At 39.9% G+C, this 15129-nt stretch overlaps 1 protein-coding gene across 1 annotated transcript; it reads left to right on the top strand.

The window, feature by feature from the left end:
• Nucleotides 1-12846: 12846 nt before the first annotated feature.
• On the top strand, nucleotides 12847-14358 carry LOC134620399 (uncharacterized). The gene has a single exon (XM_063466565.1). The coding sequence runs from the start codon at nucleotides 12847-12849 to the stop codon at nucleotides 14356-14358; it is 1512 nt and encodes a 503-aa protein (XP_063322635.1).
• The last annotated feature ends 771 nt before the right edge of the window (nucleotides 14359-15129 follow it).

Here is a 15129-nt window from a genome sequence, read left to right on the forward strand (position 1 = left end):
ACATCTTCAGCTGTAGCCTGAGCCTTCCAGTCGGAGCCTTTTTCATGGTGGGGAGTCTGATTGTTTGATAAGGCCCAACTTCAAGGTCTTGTGTGCAACTTTGAGAAAATACAGTATATGTTTAAGGAAGCCATTAAAATATGATGATATCAATGAAAGAAGTTATTTAAAAACAAAAGCTTTGTTAGAGTCAAAGTAAAAATAGTTCTTGTAGAACAATAGTGCTGTATTTTGGATGTGACAGCATGTGATTTTGGATGACAGCATGAGAGTTTCTTTCAACCATCATATTACTCCTTATTACTCAGATACTTTAAAACCATCTGCTGAAAGAAGAGTTATGATGTAGTGGAGGTTTTTAAAAGATTGTTTCATGTTTACATATATATTTAACAGTGATTCAGTTCTCCATCCGATATACTCATTTCTAAATATGAAATGAGTAAAAAAAGTAAAAAATCTTGGCGTCTTTAACTAATTTTGGGGGGCAGGGGACGTGGTACTCAAAATAGAGCTGTAACTCCTAAAGTTTTCATCCAGTTTAAATTAAAGCTACATAGTGTTAAAATCTCCCAGTTGTTTTAATCTTTGGGCTGAAGGAAGGACAATGCTCGGTGTATAAATGCTCAATCAACCATTATTTATTTTCATACAATTCAACACTTTTGAGCATAAACCATCATGATGGGGAGACCTGCCTGCAGAGGGTCACAGCAAGTCTCAAAATGGTGACGGGTTACTCAGCTTCTTATACTCTCTAGTGGCCCCCACCTACTCGTAAAAGCCTAAACATTCACATTCTTTCTGTCTAAGTTATGACCTCGGCTCCTTGTCTTTACACTCTCAGCAAAGGTGGGGGTATGGAATGTGGTCAGTCTCTTCTGCTATCAGAACAACAAGGCCTTCTGCACCCAACATTCTCTTCATGATTCAGCAGTATAATATGTCAAGAAACAGTGTAACACATTCAACAGTGTCGAGTAGTACAGGTCAATCCAATAGATCTAATGATTTTCACACTCTTTTAAGTCAGAAGTATAATGCAAACTAAAACTACATACTGATCACACACTCTATATTAAGGGGTATAATATGACCTACAGCAGTATCATAATTCAACTACTTTGATTACATATATAAGGTAACATATGATAACAGAATAATCTCACAATTCCCCCTTTTGATCTCTTTTTTAAGAGATCACTTATAACATACACTCCAGCGTTGCAAGGTCCAGTTCTTCTTGGTCCTGAGGCCCTCTATCCCCCTTTAACGGGTGGACCATATATAGGATGACCTCTGTGTTTGCGCAGTTCAGATGCACGAAAAACTAGATTTACAACAATAACAGCAGTTACAGATGACACTCCCATCATTCCCCAGTTCTCCCACAGCTTTATTTTGGTGAACTTTTATTTTATTGCTGCAGCTACCAGTATCTTCCAATTGGGTGATTCACTACTTCTCTTCTTTCTTCGACCTCAGGGGTTCGACCACCCTTTAGTTGGTGCACAGATCAGGGGATTATTCTGCCCCGATTTTCAAACAGTGATCTGTGTATTCTGGGGTCACAGCCGTGTCCCCCTTTTTACCAAGAGCCTCCCGAACCTCGTTGGTCTGGTGTTCCTAGATTTTCGCCAACCCCTTCATGGTTATTGCTGTGTTTATGGGATCCATGTTCTCGAGCCCAACCACCATGACACTTGACCCCAGTTGCTGTCTCGGCAGTCCCCACGTCTGTCTCTGCTGCAAAGGATCCTCGTATCTCCGTGACCTCGTCTGGTGTCCGTTCCTTTCTCTGTAAAGCAAAAAACTAAAACACCTCTCTGCCTAGCCTTAATATCTACTGTTGTTATCCATTGTTCATCTAGTGATGCAAATTTGGTTTGGTTTAGCATATCATGTTCAGGACTCTCTGACCCAGGGACTTATTCTAATCATAGTCTATGTGTGTAAGCGTGTTTGCATTTACCCCTCTGCACTCAAAGTCAATACCTGCAATATATCAATCCGAACAATAACGCCGAATGAAGCTTACGACCTTCAAAAGACTGAGTGCCAGCTCATTATGAGCACATTTGCAATGTGTGTATTTAGTAAAAGAAATCAAAGATTAATGAACCATTTCTAAGTCTAACACATTATAAGCTTAAGTTTTACCATACCTAAATTATTAACCACACAAATAAAGTCATAAAAATTTTCATATAACCATTGTTTGATGTTAAAACTCAACTTCTCAACTTCCCCCTTTTTGACACACTCCCATGTGTCAATTCACCGGAGCTAGAAAATTAAAAAGGTTAGTGACATCATATTTCCGAAAGTATCAGAAATTCTCCTCCCCAGTATTATTGCTCCAGCCTTGTCATCCTGTGTTAGGGAATAAAATCAATTTAATTATCATGTTAGATCTGTTAAACTCCTGGCTCCGCCCAGAGGCTGCATCCGCAGAACTACCTGAAAACAAAACCTGTGTGTTAATATGCACTACACATTTGTCACTCCCTTTTTACCCACTGTTTTTCCCTCATTGTCGAATTCATCATCCTAATTCATCACAAAGCCCAACCATCACTGGCATCTGATAGTGTGGCACTGCATATTATTCTCTTAGTGTCACTGTTTTCAATCTGTTAATTAGAATCCTTAAACATGAAGTAGACTGCGTCCACAACAAGTCAACACAGCTGTAAATGTGGCCAATTATCAATCAATTAACATTCAATAACAAAATGATTATTTTATGCATACTTTAGTCAACCACTCACCCTGAGGATCTTCAATCCCAGAAAATTCCCTTCTCCTTATGTAATAAAGTCTGTCATCCTTCCATGCCCTGGTAACTGATCCATCCAGAGCTGTAACATTTTGAAATGTACATACAACAAGCCAAACCACACCTTGGTCACACCAACCCATTTCCACCCTGTGGATGTCCAACTCCATCCTTATGTGGTTTGCCAAATTATGTCTATCCAGAACTCTGTTCTGTCTCTAAGTTTTGGAAAATTTTATGCTTGTTGTCAAAATTTGAAAAATTTTGACCATAAACGAAATTTATGGTGTTATCACCCCCATCGGGGCTTACCTTTCCCACTTTTGGTGATACTCTTCCCTCGAATATTCGCAATTACCCTCCTTTGGTGGCGGAAAACTGTTGGTGTGGTCAAGCGGGTGCTATAGGAAACAAAAACTCAGGACAGAACAGTTATCAGTCATGTGCTTCATACAAAGTTTGCATATGTTTTTATTTCATATTGATCCTCAGAGTTTAATGGTACATTTTAATTTGAATTTGTCAAAGCTGAACACAATATTTTCTTTCTTTACTTTGATCTTATTCTTTTGCAGTACCACATCCTATCAAATGCCCCTGTCGGTTTTGAATTATTGACTATTTCAAGAAAGAACCTAAATTTCGTGGACCAGTTTTTGTTATTATATATCTCTATTTTGAATGTGACAAGTCTACCATTCCCCTGTTATTCATAAATATTGTTAAAGTTTTGGCGATTTTCCTCTATAAACCTTAATTGACTTTTTTACAGTGGCCTGCTGTGGCTAATAGTAGCATATTCCAGTCATGAGTCATATCAAAAGTTTTCTCCACTGTAGCATTTGGCATTCCCAATAATATAATATGATGCCTTAATCAAAACACAGCTAATAAAGCACAATTTTCTTAATGCAACCATCAGTAACTCAAAATTAGCAACCAACGGGTTAAATCTGCAGTTCCACACTCTCATGTGAAGCTACAGTCTCCTCCTCCAGTCTCTCTTATCCTCCTGCTCCTGGAAAAATAAAACAAAACAAAGCGAAGCATCCACCCTTCTCTTGCTGGCTGGGTGAATTGTTGGTCGGCATTTACTAATCCTAAAGTCCGTGCAGTCTTTGTCTCAGTATCAAGTCAGTCCATCACAGTCCAGTCACATGCATTCTTTCACACCCATTCTTACCAGATTTTGCTGATAGTGAAGTCTCACGCGCGACCTATTCGAGCATCCATCACCAGCAAGATGACGTCATCATTTTAAAGGAAAACAGTTCCTTGTTTTTTTGAACTGGATTGACTCGCTGCAATCCTTTTAGACTCAGGACTTACCACGCAATCAGTGTCCCATATAAGTGAATTTCTCCCAAGCCAATTACAATCATGGAGAAGCACACTCTGCGACTGTTTACAGTAATAATATTTTATAGCGCTTTAAATTTCAATCTTTCAGGCCTGGTTTAAAGAGCTGATTATTAAATCATAAACTCACCAAATATCAAAATCTCACCACCGGTGGATCACACCTCTCAGATGTTCTTATCTCAGTGCACTGTAACAAAAACGAAGACAGACATAACCAACAAAATACTAATAAAATAACACATACTAGGGCCCATTGCAGACATGTCCAAGCATAAAACCATCTCTCTCTCTCTTAGAGAAAGAACACAAGCCAAAACTCACTAATAAAATCAAACTAGTGCTAAGCAAAACCCAAAAATCAGCCAGAAATTCACAGGAAAGTTTTTGCTTCTCCTGGGACAATATTGTGTGGGAATGAGAAGCTCAGGTGCCGTAACACCTTTTGTTCCTCCTTCAATTAAATCTCAATCACAGAAAATGCGGTACTCCGACTTAAAACTTACTCTATTAATTCATCATTTTCACTCTGTGCCACTGTTCCTTACCAGGGCTGTGTGAAGCACAATAAACAATTCAGTCGAGGCCTTGAGCCATAAACAGACATCACGCACAGACATTGTTGTTGTTGTCATAACCAGACAATTTTAGTCCTTGTTCCTTAAATCTACATAAATGCCCTCTGGGTGAGATAAAACACATTCTAAGTAATCAATGGCTTCTTCTAAAAATTATGTATTTGGATGTTTGTGTGCAGCATTTTGCATATCAGCATAAGCATTTGTTAGCAAAGCATTCTTCATTGCATCAGCGTGTGTATGTAGGTGTGTGGATCACTTCTCAGTGAATCAGCATTTCGACTTAGGTGTGTGTGTGTGTGTGTGTGTGTGTGTGTGTGTTTGTGTTTGTGTTCATCACTTTCCTGTTCTGGTGTTTTGGGTAAACCACAGCCTGAAGCATGTCCTGGGGTCCTGCCCTCCTCCTTTTCAGTCTGTTTGCGACCATTGCTGCTGCTGCTGTTCAAAGTTCTGTCCATCCTTGTTCTGACCCCAATTGGGGCAGTCCTTTTCTCCAGTGTCCATGCTCACCGCAGGTGAAACCTGCATCTTCTTCTGTGTTTTTGTCCATTCTGAGGTGCCTTCTGACCTCAGTTGCTCCTCCTGTCTCGGTCACGCCCTTTTTGCCGCCGTGTTGGTCCATCACTGTCCTGCACAGTGTTAATGCAGAATTGTTAAGGTCAGCATTCTTTTGCTCGGCCTTACTTGTCATTCGGGCTTGGCGGGCGTCTCGTCACAGCTCTGTCAGCTGAAGCTGTTTGGGAATTTTCCCCCGTGTAGTGAAACGGGCCTTAGGTTTAGTGCTCTCCGTCTCTGCTGCATGAGATCGCTTTCCTGCAGCACTGTTGACATTTTCAGGTTGTTGTTGTGGGTCCAGCTGCTGCAGCATTTGGTCAGGGTCACGTCGAAGATGGTAGAGGGGAGAGCAGGAGTCCAGGTCAGCCTCGGCTTTCAGGGCCGGCAAAGCAGCCTGTAATCAAACATAAAGAGAAGAAAAAACAAAAACAAAACAAAACAAAAACAAACAGAAGTGTACGAACAGGAAAATGATGTTGTGTTGGCTGTGTTACAAAGAGAGGGGAGAAACACCGGGTCAGGCCCTGTGTCAGCCTTCTCTCCCCCTTTTTTTCTTCTTCTTTTCCTCACGATATAATCAACTCATAACCCACCAAGTTGACAGGACAACATGCACATGTTCAAAATTTTTAAATTCACAAAGGAGAATTTTCCTTCCGTCAGTCCTCACTTGTGTTGTTCAATCAGCAGAAAACATCTCACAATTTGACTCTTAACCACTAAATTTGTTGTTTAATCACTGGTTGATCATACCAGTCTCTTTATTTTCTTTTTGAAGTTTAATTGTTGTCCTGCAACCCAGAGGGTTTATTTGTTAGTAATACATAAACTTCATCATTTAACAACAGGTGTATGTTAATTTTTGCTGCTTTAACCTTGCTGGAAAATCTTCACGTGTTCATGAGTGTAAGCTGTTTCTTCATTGCGTGAGTGTGCATTTGTAGGCAGGTTATTTTTAACTTTTTCTTCAACAGGGCGTTACCTTAAAAGGAGCCTTTCTCTCACATTTCTCTACTTGTGTGTGTTTTTGTTTCACCTTTTGTTGTGATGCTCCGGACGCCTTCCCAACCTCCACAAGTCCGTTGGCCCCAAATTTCAACCCAATTTTGTGTACTCTTACAGATTTAATTTCTCCTCTAATTCTCACCTCGCTGCTGTTGGTTTCACAGCTGCTGATTCGTGCTGGGTGTGGTTCCCATTACTATAATTTTGCTTCGGCCGCTGTGCTTGTGGGGGCAGTTGGTCCAGGTCCGTAGCTTCCTGTATTAACACACTAAGAGATTTATTTAATATCATTGTCATCATTGTTAAACAGATAAGCAGGCAACATGCCCACCTTGACAGCGCAAACTGCACGCCAGTCTCCGAACACATTCCTCTCTCTCCTTTTTTTTATTTTTTATTTTTATTACACCACAGAGTAATACACCCAATTAAGCCCGTCTATCTCTATGTGGCTCCAAATTCCCTCTTTGTTTAATTTCACACTCGTCAGGGGACAGGCACACAACAATTTCAACCACTGAAACGAGGAATTCAACCTTTTTATTTTCGACTACTCTAGAGCTCAACCTTTGATCGCAAAATGTGTCTTGGTCTAGTCCAGAATAAATGTGAACCCGTGTTTACACGGCTGTTCCAGTGTTATTCTGTAGCTATGCGGGAGTCCTCAGTTCCCAAGTCACCACCTCGGCACCCAGACGACGCTGGACCGGCCTGTGCGTCCACAGACAGGGGGGTCGCCACACCATGAACAAAATTAATTTCCACAGGTACACTAGGTATCAACCTTTGATCCTAAAATGTGTCTTTACTCTAGTGTCCTCCTAATCACACATCAACCGTCACTGTTACGGTGTTCACGCTTCACACACAGAAACACACCCAGAGCGCTTCTCAGACACAGAACAACACCCAGAGCGCGCTTCACCAGCGGAAATTTACACAGAAACCTCTGAGCTCAACTGTTAGAACTATTCCGAAGCACCACCGCACCATAGACCAAGTACCCCTTTCTCTGCGCTTATGACCGCCACAATGGGGCAAAATCGCATCATAAAACAAAAGTGATGCATACGTCCCCAATGCTCAAAACCGACACCATAAGCCAGGTCTGCTTTACCTTTAATCGGGGTGAAGTAAATATTTTACTTATAATTTTATGACCGCAGCCCTCGAGGCTTAACCGACACCACAAACCACCGTCTAGCCTCTATTCAATGTGCTGAAACCAGCAACCCTTCACTACTGCACTTACGACCGCATCACCAGAACACGCCGCATCATAAACCAAAACCTGCGGACGCGTTACGCATCCTGCGTAGCTGGCGCTTAACCGACACCGTAAGCCAGCATCTGCTTACCCTTAATCTTATACTAATTTCATGGCCGCATCAACGGGGACTCACCGACACCATAAACCACTTCAAAACCTCTATTCAATGTACTGGAATTATGGCCGCATCAACGAAAAATTCTAATGTCTATTGCTACAGAAGCCAGTCTTAGACAAAGTTAAATGTGGAAGGTAAAGTGGGCTGCAACTAGACTCAACGTAGTATGTAATTAGTATCTTGCTAGAAGCAGTTTATTACACACTGGAATTCAGCCTCAACTTATGTTGTTAGTATCTTGCGCCAAAAACCAGACACCGACAAATTTAATGTGAAAATGCGTGTAACTCAGCGAACAGATTAATTTGGAAAGCCCAATATGCACATTTGGTATTTATAATACAACAGGCTGTGCTTACCTTTTTGTGTGGACCGGTCCTTTCTGTTCGCCTCGCCCCACGATCCCACCACAGGCCAAATCTGCCCCTCCTCAGCACGCCAAAGATCCGGGTCACCAGGCACCAAGTTGTTAAAATCTCCCAGTTGTTTTAATCTTTGGGCTGAAGGAAGGACAATGCTCGGTGTATAAATGCTCAATCAACCATTATTTATTTTCATACAATTCAACACTTTTGAGCATAAACCATCATGATGGGGAGACCTGCCTGCAGAGGGTCACAGCAAGTCTCAAAATGGTGACAGGTTACTCAGCTTCTTATACTCTCTAGTGGCCCCCACCTACTCGTAAAAGCCTAAACATTCACATTCTTTCTGTCTTACGGCGCCTAAGTTATGACCTCGGCTCCTTGTCTTTACACTCTCAGCAAAGGTGGGGGTATGGAATGTGGTCAGTCTCTTCTGCTATCAGAACAACAAGGCCTTCTGCACCCAACATTCTCTTCATGATTCAGCAGTATAATATGTCAAGAAACAGTGTAACACATTCAACAGTGTCGAGTAGTACAGGTCAATCCAATAGATCTAATGATTTTCACACTCTTTTAAGTTAGAAATATAATGCAAATTAAAACTACATACTGATCACACACTCTATATTAAGGGGTATAATATGATCTACAGCAGTATCATAATTCAACTACTTTGATTACATATATAAGGTAACATATGATAACAGAATAATCTCACAATAGTCAGAAACCACCAGGTGAAATTATATCAAACTCATCTTATTGTTAAGATTTGCCTCCTCCACCTTCCTTTTGTTTGCTGTCCACATTATTCCTGAACAGAGACAAAATATTACTTGTTATTTTTCTTATTAACAGTAAATCAGTGTCTGTAGAGTTCTCTGCACACTCAGCAGGATTGATCAGTGTGTGTCGGTGAATGCATCGTGTGTGCTTCAGGCTCCATCTAGTGGACTGATAGTAGAGCAGCTGATGGCAGCTTCCTCTGCCTCACACTGCTGTCTGACTGCATTCAGCTGACACTGAGATGAAGCAGGAAAGAAGCAGCTGATATTTGGACAGCACACATGATGGAAAGGAGGATTTCAGTTGATGTGCACATGAATGATTTGTGTTTCCTCTGCAGGTGAAAGTAGAAAGTGTGTGTGAGCTGATGTGAATTGAGCAGCATGGATCAGTGTGAGGACAGAGAGGAGGGAGTCCCTCCCTCTACAACCACTCTGTGTGGGGAACATGAGAGCCAGACCAAAGCTCAGAGGTGAGATGACCATCCCTAACTGTCCATGACTCTTCTCCATGTCACAGCTCAGCACTCACATCACTGCTCCATCATTATTCACAGGAAGAAACGAGGAACTAAACGCAAACACGAACCTGAACCCAGAAAGCGTGGGAAGTCTAGAAGTCCCCCCATTGATTTTAAATTCCAGCCTGTGTCTGCTGCAGAGAGGTGAGCTGTTAGTAAGATGAACTCTTTGATTTACCTGCTTGAGGCGAATGTGGCGAATAAACTTTGAACTTGAACTTGATGTTGTTGGATATAAACTGCAGTGCAAACACGTCATTCCCTCAATCTCATTTAAACTGTCTCTTAAAAACAAGCCTTTGGTTTCTAAAAAACTGAAAATCCACTTCAGCAAACAGGAAGTGATGCTCGTACTCATGTTTTCTTCCATCAGTCATATTAAGCTGAATGGTGGAGGAAGTTAGAAGAGCTAACACTAACTTTGGTGCAAAGGTTGCACTTTTACTCATCAAACTCAGAGCATAAAAATGACTCAAACACTGGTTATTGTTTTAACTTCTACAAACTACAGTCACTCTCCACTTTTCTGAAAATCCATCCAATAAAAATCAAACTGTAATCTGCTAAAATGTAGAAAAGAAAGTTTCCTCTCTGACTTTGAGCCTTTTGGAGATCAGTTCATATTCTGCTCACTGAACTGTTGACAGAAAGAGAAATTTGAAGCTTTTCAATGATGCCTTACTTTTTGTATGTGTTGGGAAAATCTGTCTGAAGCATCTTCTTACTCTGAACACACATAACTACAAATGATATCCCAAACTTCTGAATTCATGATGCAAGAAAAATATACTGAATATGGAAAACAATTTCCATCCTATTTGTAGTATGAAGGTAAAACTTTCAGACATTCACTAAACATGAAACATTTATTGTGCAAAACAATCAGAGGGGTCAGATGAAATGCAGCTAGTGATGTTTGGAAAGCTAGTGTTCTTGTGGTGGAGGGGAGACCAGCTACTCAGAAACACCACTGTTTGTTGGAACAGGAACAGTAAGTGATACTCTACCGCAGAGAGAATGAACACCAAGTTACAGTGCCTTTTCATGTGTAATTTACTACTCTTAGCTGTCTGTGTCACGTGAGATGGTTTAACTCACATTTCTTCAACCACTACCATAAAAAGACTATAAAAGAGTCTTTTGAGTCCTATAAGAGCTGATCATATCATTCTTCTTAACCCTTTAAGACCTACCATAGGACCAAGTCCGCCAGAGATTATCTTTATATTTTTACATGCTGTAGTGCCATTTTTGGGAGTAGTTCAAAAACATCAATACAAACATTATATCCCAAATTTTAATAATATGTATGCATTAAGTGCATGGTAATTACAGAAATTGCAAAGTGCAATAAACTACAAAAAATGTAAAATCGTTTTTGGGTTTTTTTAAACATATATTTCTAGTTAGAGAAATTTAAGAGGTTTATTCCTCAAAACTGTAAATACAAAAAAGTTGCACAAAATCGTTTCCAACAACAGGAAATTTATTTTGAGTGTCTTCATAGTTTTATTTTTGAGATACACCAATTTTTATATACTGCAGGAAAAACGAAAATAAATATTGTAATGCAAATTTGCAAAGAAAACAGCATGTGCATCAAAACAAACTATTTCCAGCAGTGCAATTTGACTTCAAAGCATCCCAGAAACTATTCAGAAAAGCATGACGTCAAACTTGACTTTTTGAAAACACCAGTATAGGCTCATAAGACCCTGAAGGTAAAAAACGAAATATTCCGCGAAATGTCGTCACTTCTGGTTTCGGGCGGGTAATGGTGGACATGCGATAGTTCGCGCTGACATCGGATCTGCAAAGCCTGTTTCTGGAATATTATGTTTATGTTCCTGCAAGTGCTTTTTATGCAATTTTTGCAAAGCTATATGGTCAAGGAAACCGTGACCTAGGGCAAGCTAATAGCATGTAAGTACAACTCCTCCGGTTTCATATGCAAAAAAAAATATTGCGCTAGCTTACGTGGTTCCGGTTCTACAGGGATTTAACCCTCTGGGGTCGCCAGACGCGCCGGCGCGTCAAAATCACATGACCAATTTAAGACGACACAGCTACAAGATGCAGCACGTCAGAGTCTCCATTTCAACTTGGGTCGAAAGTGCAGACTTCAAACTACATACCAGTTTTTGAATTGTGTCGATAGGCCACGTAAAACCAGAGTTATAATAAAAAATACACGCGATATTTTTTTCTGAAGAAAACAGCGGTGTTTACAGCGGGAAGAACGGTAAAAACGGCGTTTTCTACAGACAGCGCTAGCATACACTCTCCCTTTGCGAGTGAAAAAAGAAAAAGAAAAAACACTCCTTCCCTATTGGTGTTAGAGTTTACCATGTCAGCCAATCAAAAAAATGATAATGCAACATGTGACATTTGGTTGTTTAGGGAGAAGTGGAAGTTTTTAGGAGGGACACCCGCAACGGAAAGCGGGCGAGCGAAAGAAAGAGAGAGAGCGAGTTTTCATATGTGAGACATTAGTGACGTTTAGGGTGTTTGGAGGCTATAGTTAGTATGTTGTGTAGTTATTGTTTTGTATTGTGTGTCAGTTAGACTGCTGAATTTCATATTTGCTCTAAAAAAGCCGTCAAAGGCAGATTCCAGTGTAAACGCTGTCTCCACATAGAAAACTGCACTCATGCACCTCCTGCTGTCAGACCTGCAGGGTTTAGGCCTGTGGTGTTCTCCTCTGTCTTATACTGAACACAAACTACATTTTTTGGACTGGCACAAATAATTTGTGTGCCTTCTTATTTGATGCAGCACACCTGATTGTTCTGTAAATAGATTTAAATGGTTATATAAAAAACGCCTTAGGCCTTGGCTGCATTTTTAGGTAAATAGTACCATATAACTTTGTTGTTTGCAAAACTTGTGCATAATTTTTAGAAATGTACAATTTCTATTTGCATTTCAAGTTATGAAAATGATTCGTTAAACATGTTTGCGGGTTTTACAGTAAAAAATATAACTTTTTTCTACTTGGATTTTGAATTTTTTATCTGAATTTAGATCAACTGTGCTAATATAGTATACCAAAATGAAAAAATAACTCAGATTTCAGATATTTGAGGTTGTGCTGAAAATAATGATACCAAACAGGGCAAGAAAAACATATTTTAAAAGTGAAATATAGAGGTAAAATCAAAAGTAGTCAAAAACGGCCAATTATACCCTGGACCCCAGAGGGTTAAAAATAGTTACGCAAAATGGAGCGTGCGCACTCCGACCGGTTTTAAAGGGTTAACAGATTGCAAAACTGGGTTGGCATTTATGATTTATGTGTCTGTATTTTGAAACATGCATACTTATTTTAAATGTGTGGCAAAAAAAACAAAACTTAACAAATTTTTATTTTTTATTTTTGCTTCTCAGGACCAGGGATATGTCTTCAAAATACAAGAACACCATCCACAAAAGTGTTCTTGTCTGTTCAGGACCTCCTCATGTTTACCAGCTAAAACCAAAGAAAAAAACGTTCGGAACTCTGACAAAAATGACTGTTGGTGAAAAAAATAAAAAAAAGACAAATAAAACCATCTTACTTGTGGGTGAAACAGGAGCAGGAAAATCTACTCTGATCAACGCTTTGGTCAACTACACGATGGGAGTGAAGTGGGAGGATGAAGTCTGGTTTAAGATTGTAGAGGAGGAGGACACAAGTCTATCAGAAAGTCAGACATCAGATGTGATCATGTATGAGATCTTTGGTTTTGAAGATGAAACTCTGCCATACTCTCTGACCATAATCGACACGCCTGGATATGGTGCCACCAAAGGGGTTGAGAATGATGTCATTGTTAGTGAAAGATTATTTGACTTGTTTCGATCAGATGACGGAGTTCAAGAAGTTCATGCAGTGGGTCTAGTGATGAAGGCGACAGATAATCGACTGAGTGATCGATTGAGGTACATCTTTGATTCAGTGATGTCTCTGTTTGGAAAAAACCTGAAGAAAAACATTGTAGCCCTGATCACACACTCAGATGGAAGAAGACCTGAAAATGCTCTTGAAGCTCTTGAAGCTGCAAAAATAAAATGTGCCAGAATAGAGAATGAGCCAGTTTACTTCCTGTTCAATAACCAACAGAAAAAAAAAAGAAGAAAGAAAGATAAGGTGGGTTTGGATAACGCATGGAGAGTATCAGAGGGAGGAATTAGTGAATTCTCAAAATTCCTGGAAAATATTGAGCCTCAGAAACTGATGACAACTGTTGAAGTGTTAAATGAACGCATCCGACTGACAGCCTGCATTCAAAACCTGCAAAAAAGAATAGATTTTATTGAATTAAAACAGACAGAAATCAAACAGACTCAAGAGGCTCTGAAGAAACATGAAGAAGAGATGAAGATAAATAAGGAGTTCACTATAGAATTTGATGAGGTCTACAAAGTTAGAGAAGATATCGAGGTTGGGTGGTGGTGCTTGTTGGCTGGGTATGCAGGAGCTGTCAGCTGTAAAGTCTGTGAGGAGAACTGTCACTATCCTGGATGCACAATGGCCTGGTATCCTGAACACTGTGAGGTCATGAAAGGAGGCCGCTGTACTTCTTGTACCAACAAGTGTCCTGCATCAGATCATGTGAAAGAAAGGAAGATCTATGAAACCAAGACACTTCATGTCAAAAAGACTAATGAAGAAATGAAAAAGAAATATGAAAAGAACAAGACAGAAAGTGAGAACAAGTCCAGCCTTTTGGAAAATCTAGAAAAGGAAATGAACCAGCTGACAGCAGAGAAGTCACAGTGGCTGGAGGAGTCCTACCAACATGTTGTCAGACTGGAGGAAATCGCTCTGAATGCTTTTTCTCTGTCCACTATTGTACACTTTGAGTTATTAATTGAGAAGATGAAGGAGAAAGGAGACACAGAGAAGGTCCAGAAATTGAAGGAGATGAGAAGCAGAGTGGATGACGGTGCCAGAGGAGCTCTGCAGTACACACTTCACATACCTGCAGTTATGAAAAAATTGGGGAAAACCTTATGGAATAAGATGAAAAACCATTAGACAGCTGTGTAGAATTTAATTCAAATCACAAGACATTCTCATGGTTTCACAGAAAATACAGTATTTCTGTAAAAATTGCATATGGAAATTTTTCACTTGCAGATTTAATCAGTTATCAATTAAACATATCAGTTTACTCTGTCATTGGTAATTGGCCTCAGGATGATGAGACCAGCTACAACCCATTCTTTGACAATTATGCTAAATGTTGTGATGAGTCCTATCTCAAAAGACGTCATCACTGAATTTAGAAAACATACTCATGTCCAAAAAGGGTCAAACAGTGGAATGTGTTGAGTATTATAATCTAATATATCTTGGAACAATGATTGACTGAAAACTGAACTGTGAGACAGACTGTGACAGACTGTGTGTAAAAAAAAAAAAAAGAGAGAAGAAGAAAGAAAGAAAAAGGGGTTATAAGCATTTGTTATGTTTGAGGTAAATTTCTGTGAGTCTGTTTACTCATTTTCATTGGTGTCATGATTTGGATATTTATCTGTGAAAAAGACAGAAAATTGCTCACTCAAATTGTTAATGTCATGGTCCTGGGTCGTTGACCCAGTGTTTTGAGTTTATTGTTGTTATTATTATTATTATTATTTGTATTTTGGGGTTTTGAATGCTGGGTTTCTGGGTTTGTGCTCCCTCTGTTGGTCCCTGGTGTTAGTGTGTGTCTGCCTGTGTTCCTTGTCGCGTCGTCTGTATTCATCCTCTGTCTTACCCTGTGTTTCTGCGTACTCTGCATTGCTCCATGAACCTCTCCATGAC

This window comes from Pelmatolapia mariae, linkage group LG3_W (assembly GCF_036321145.2).
Source record: "Pelmatolapia mariae isolate MD_Pm_ZW linkage group LG3_W, Pm_UMD_F_2, whole genome shotgun sequence".
Taxonomy (NCBI): domain Eukaryota; kingdom Metazoa; phylum Chordata; class Actinopteri; order Cichliformes; family Cichlidae; genus Pelmatolapia; species Pelmatolapia mariae.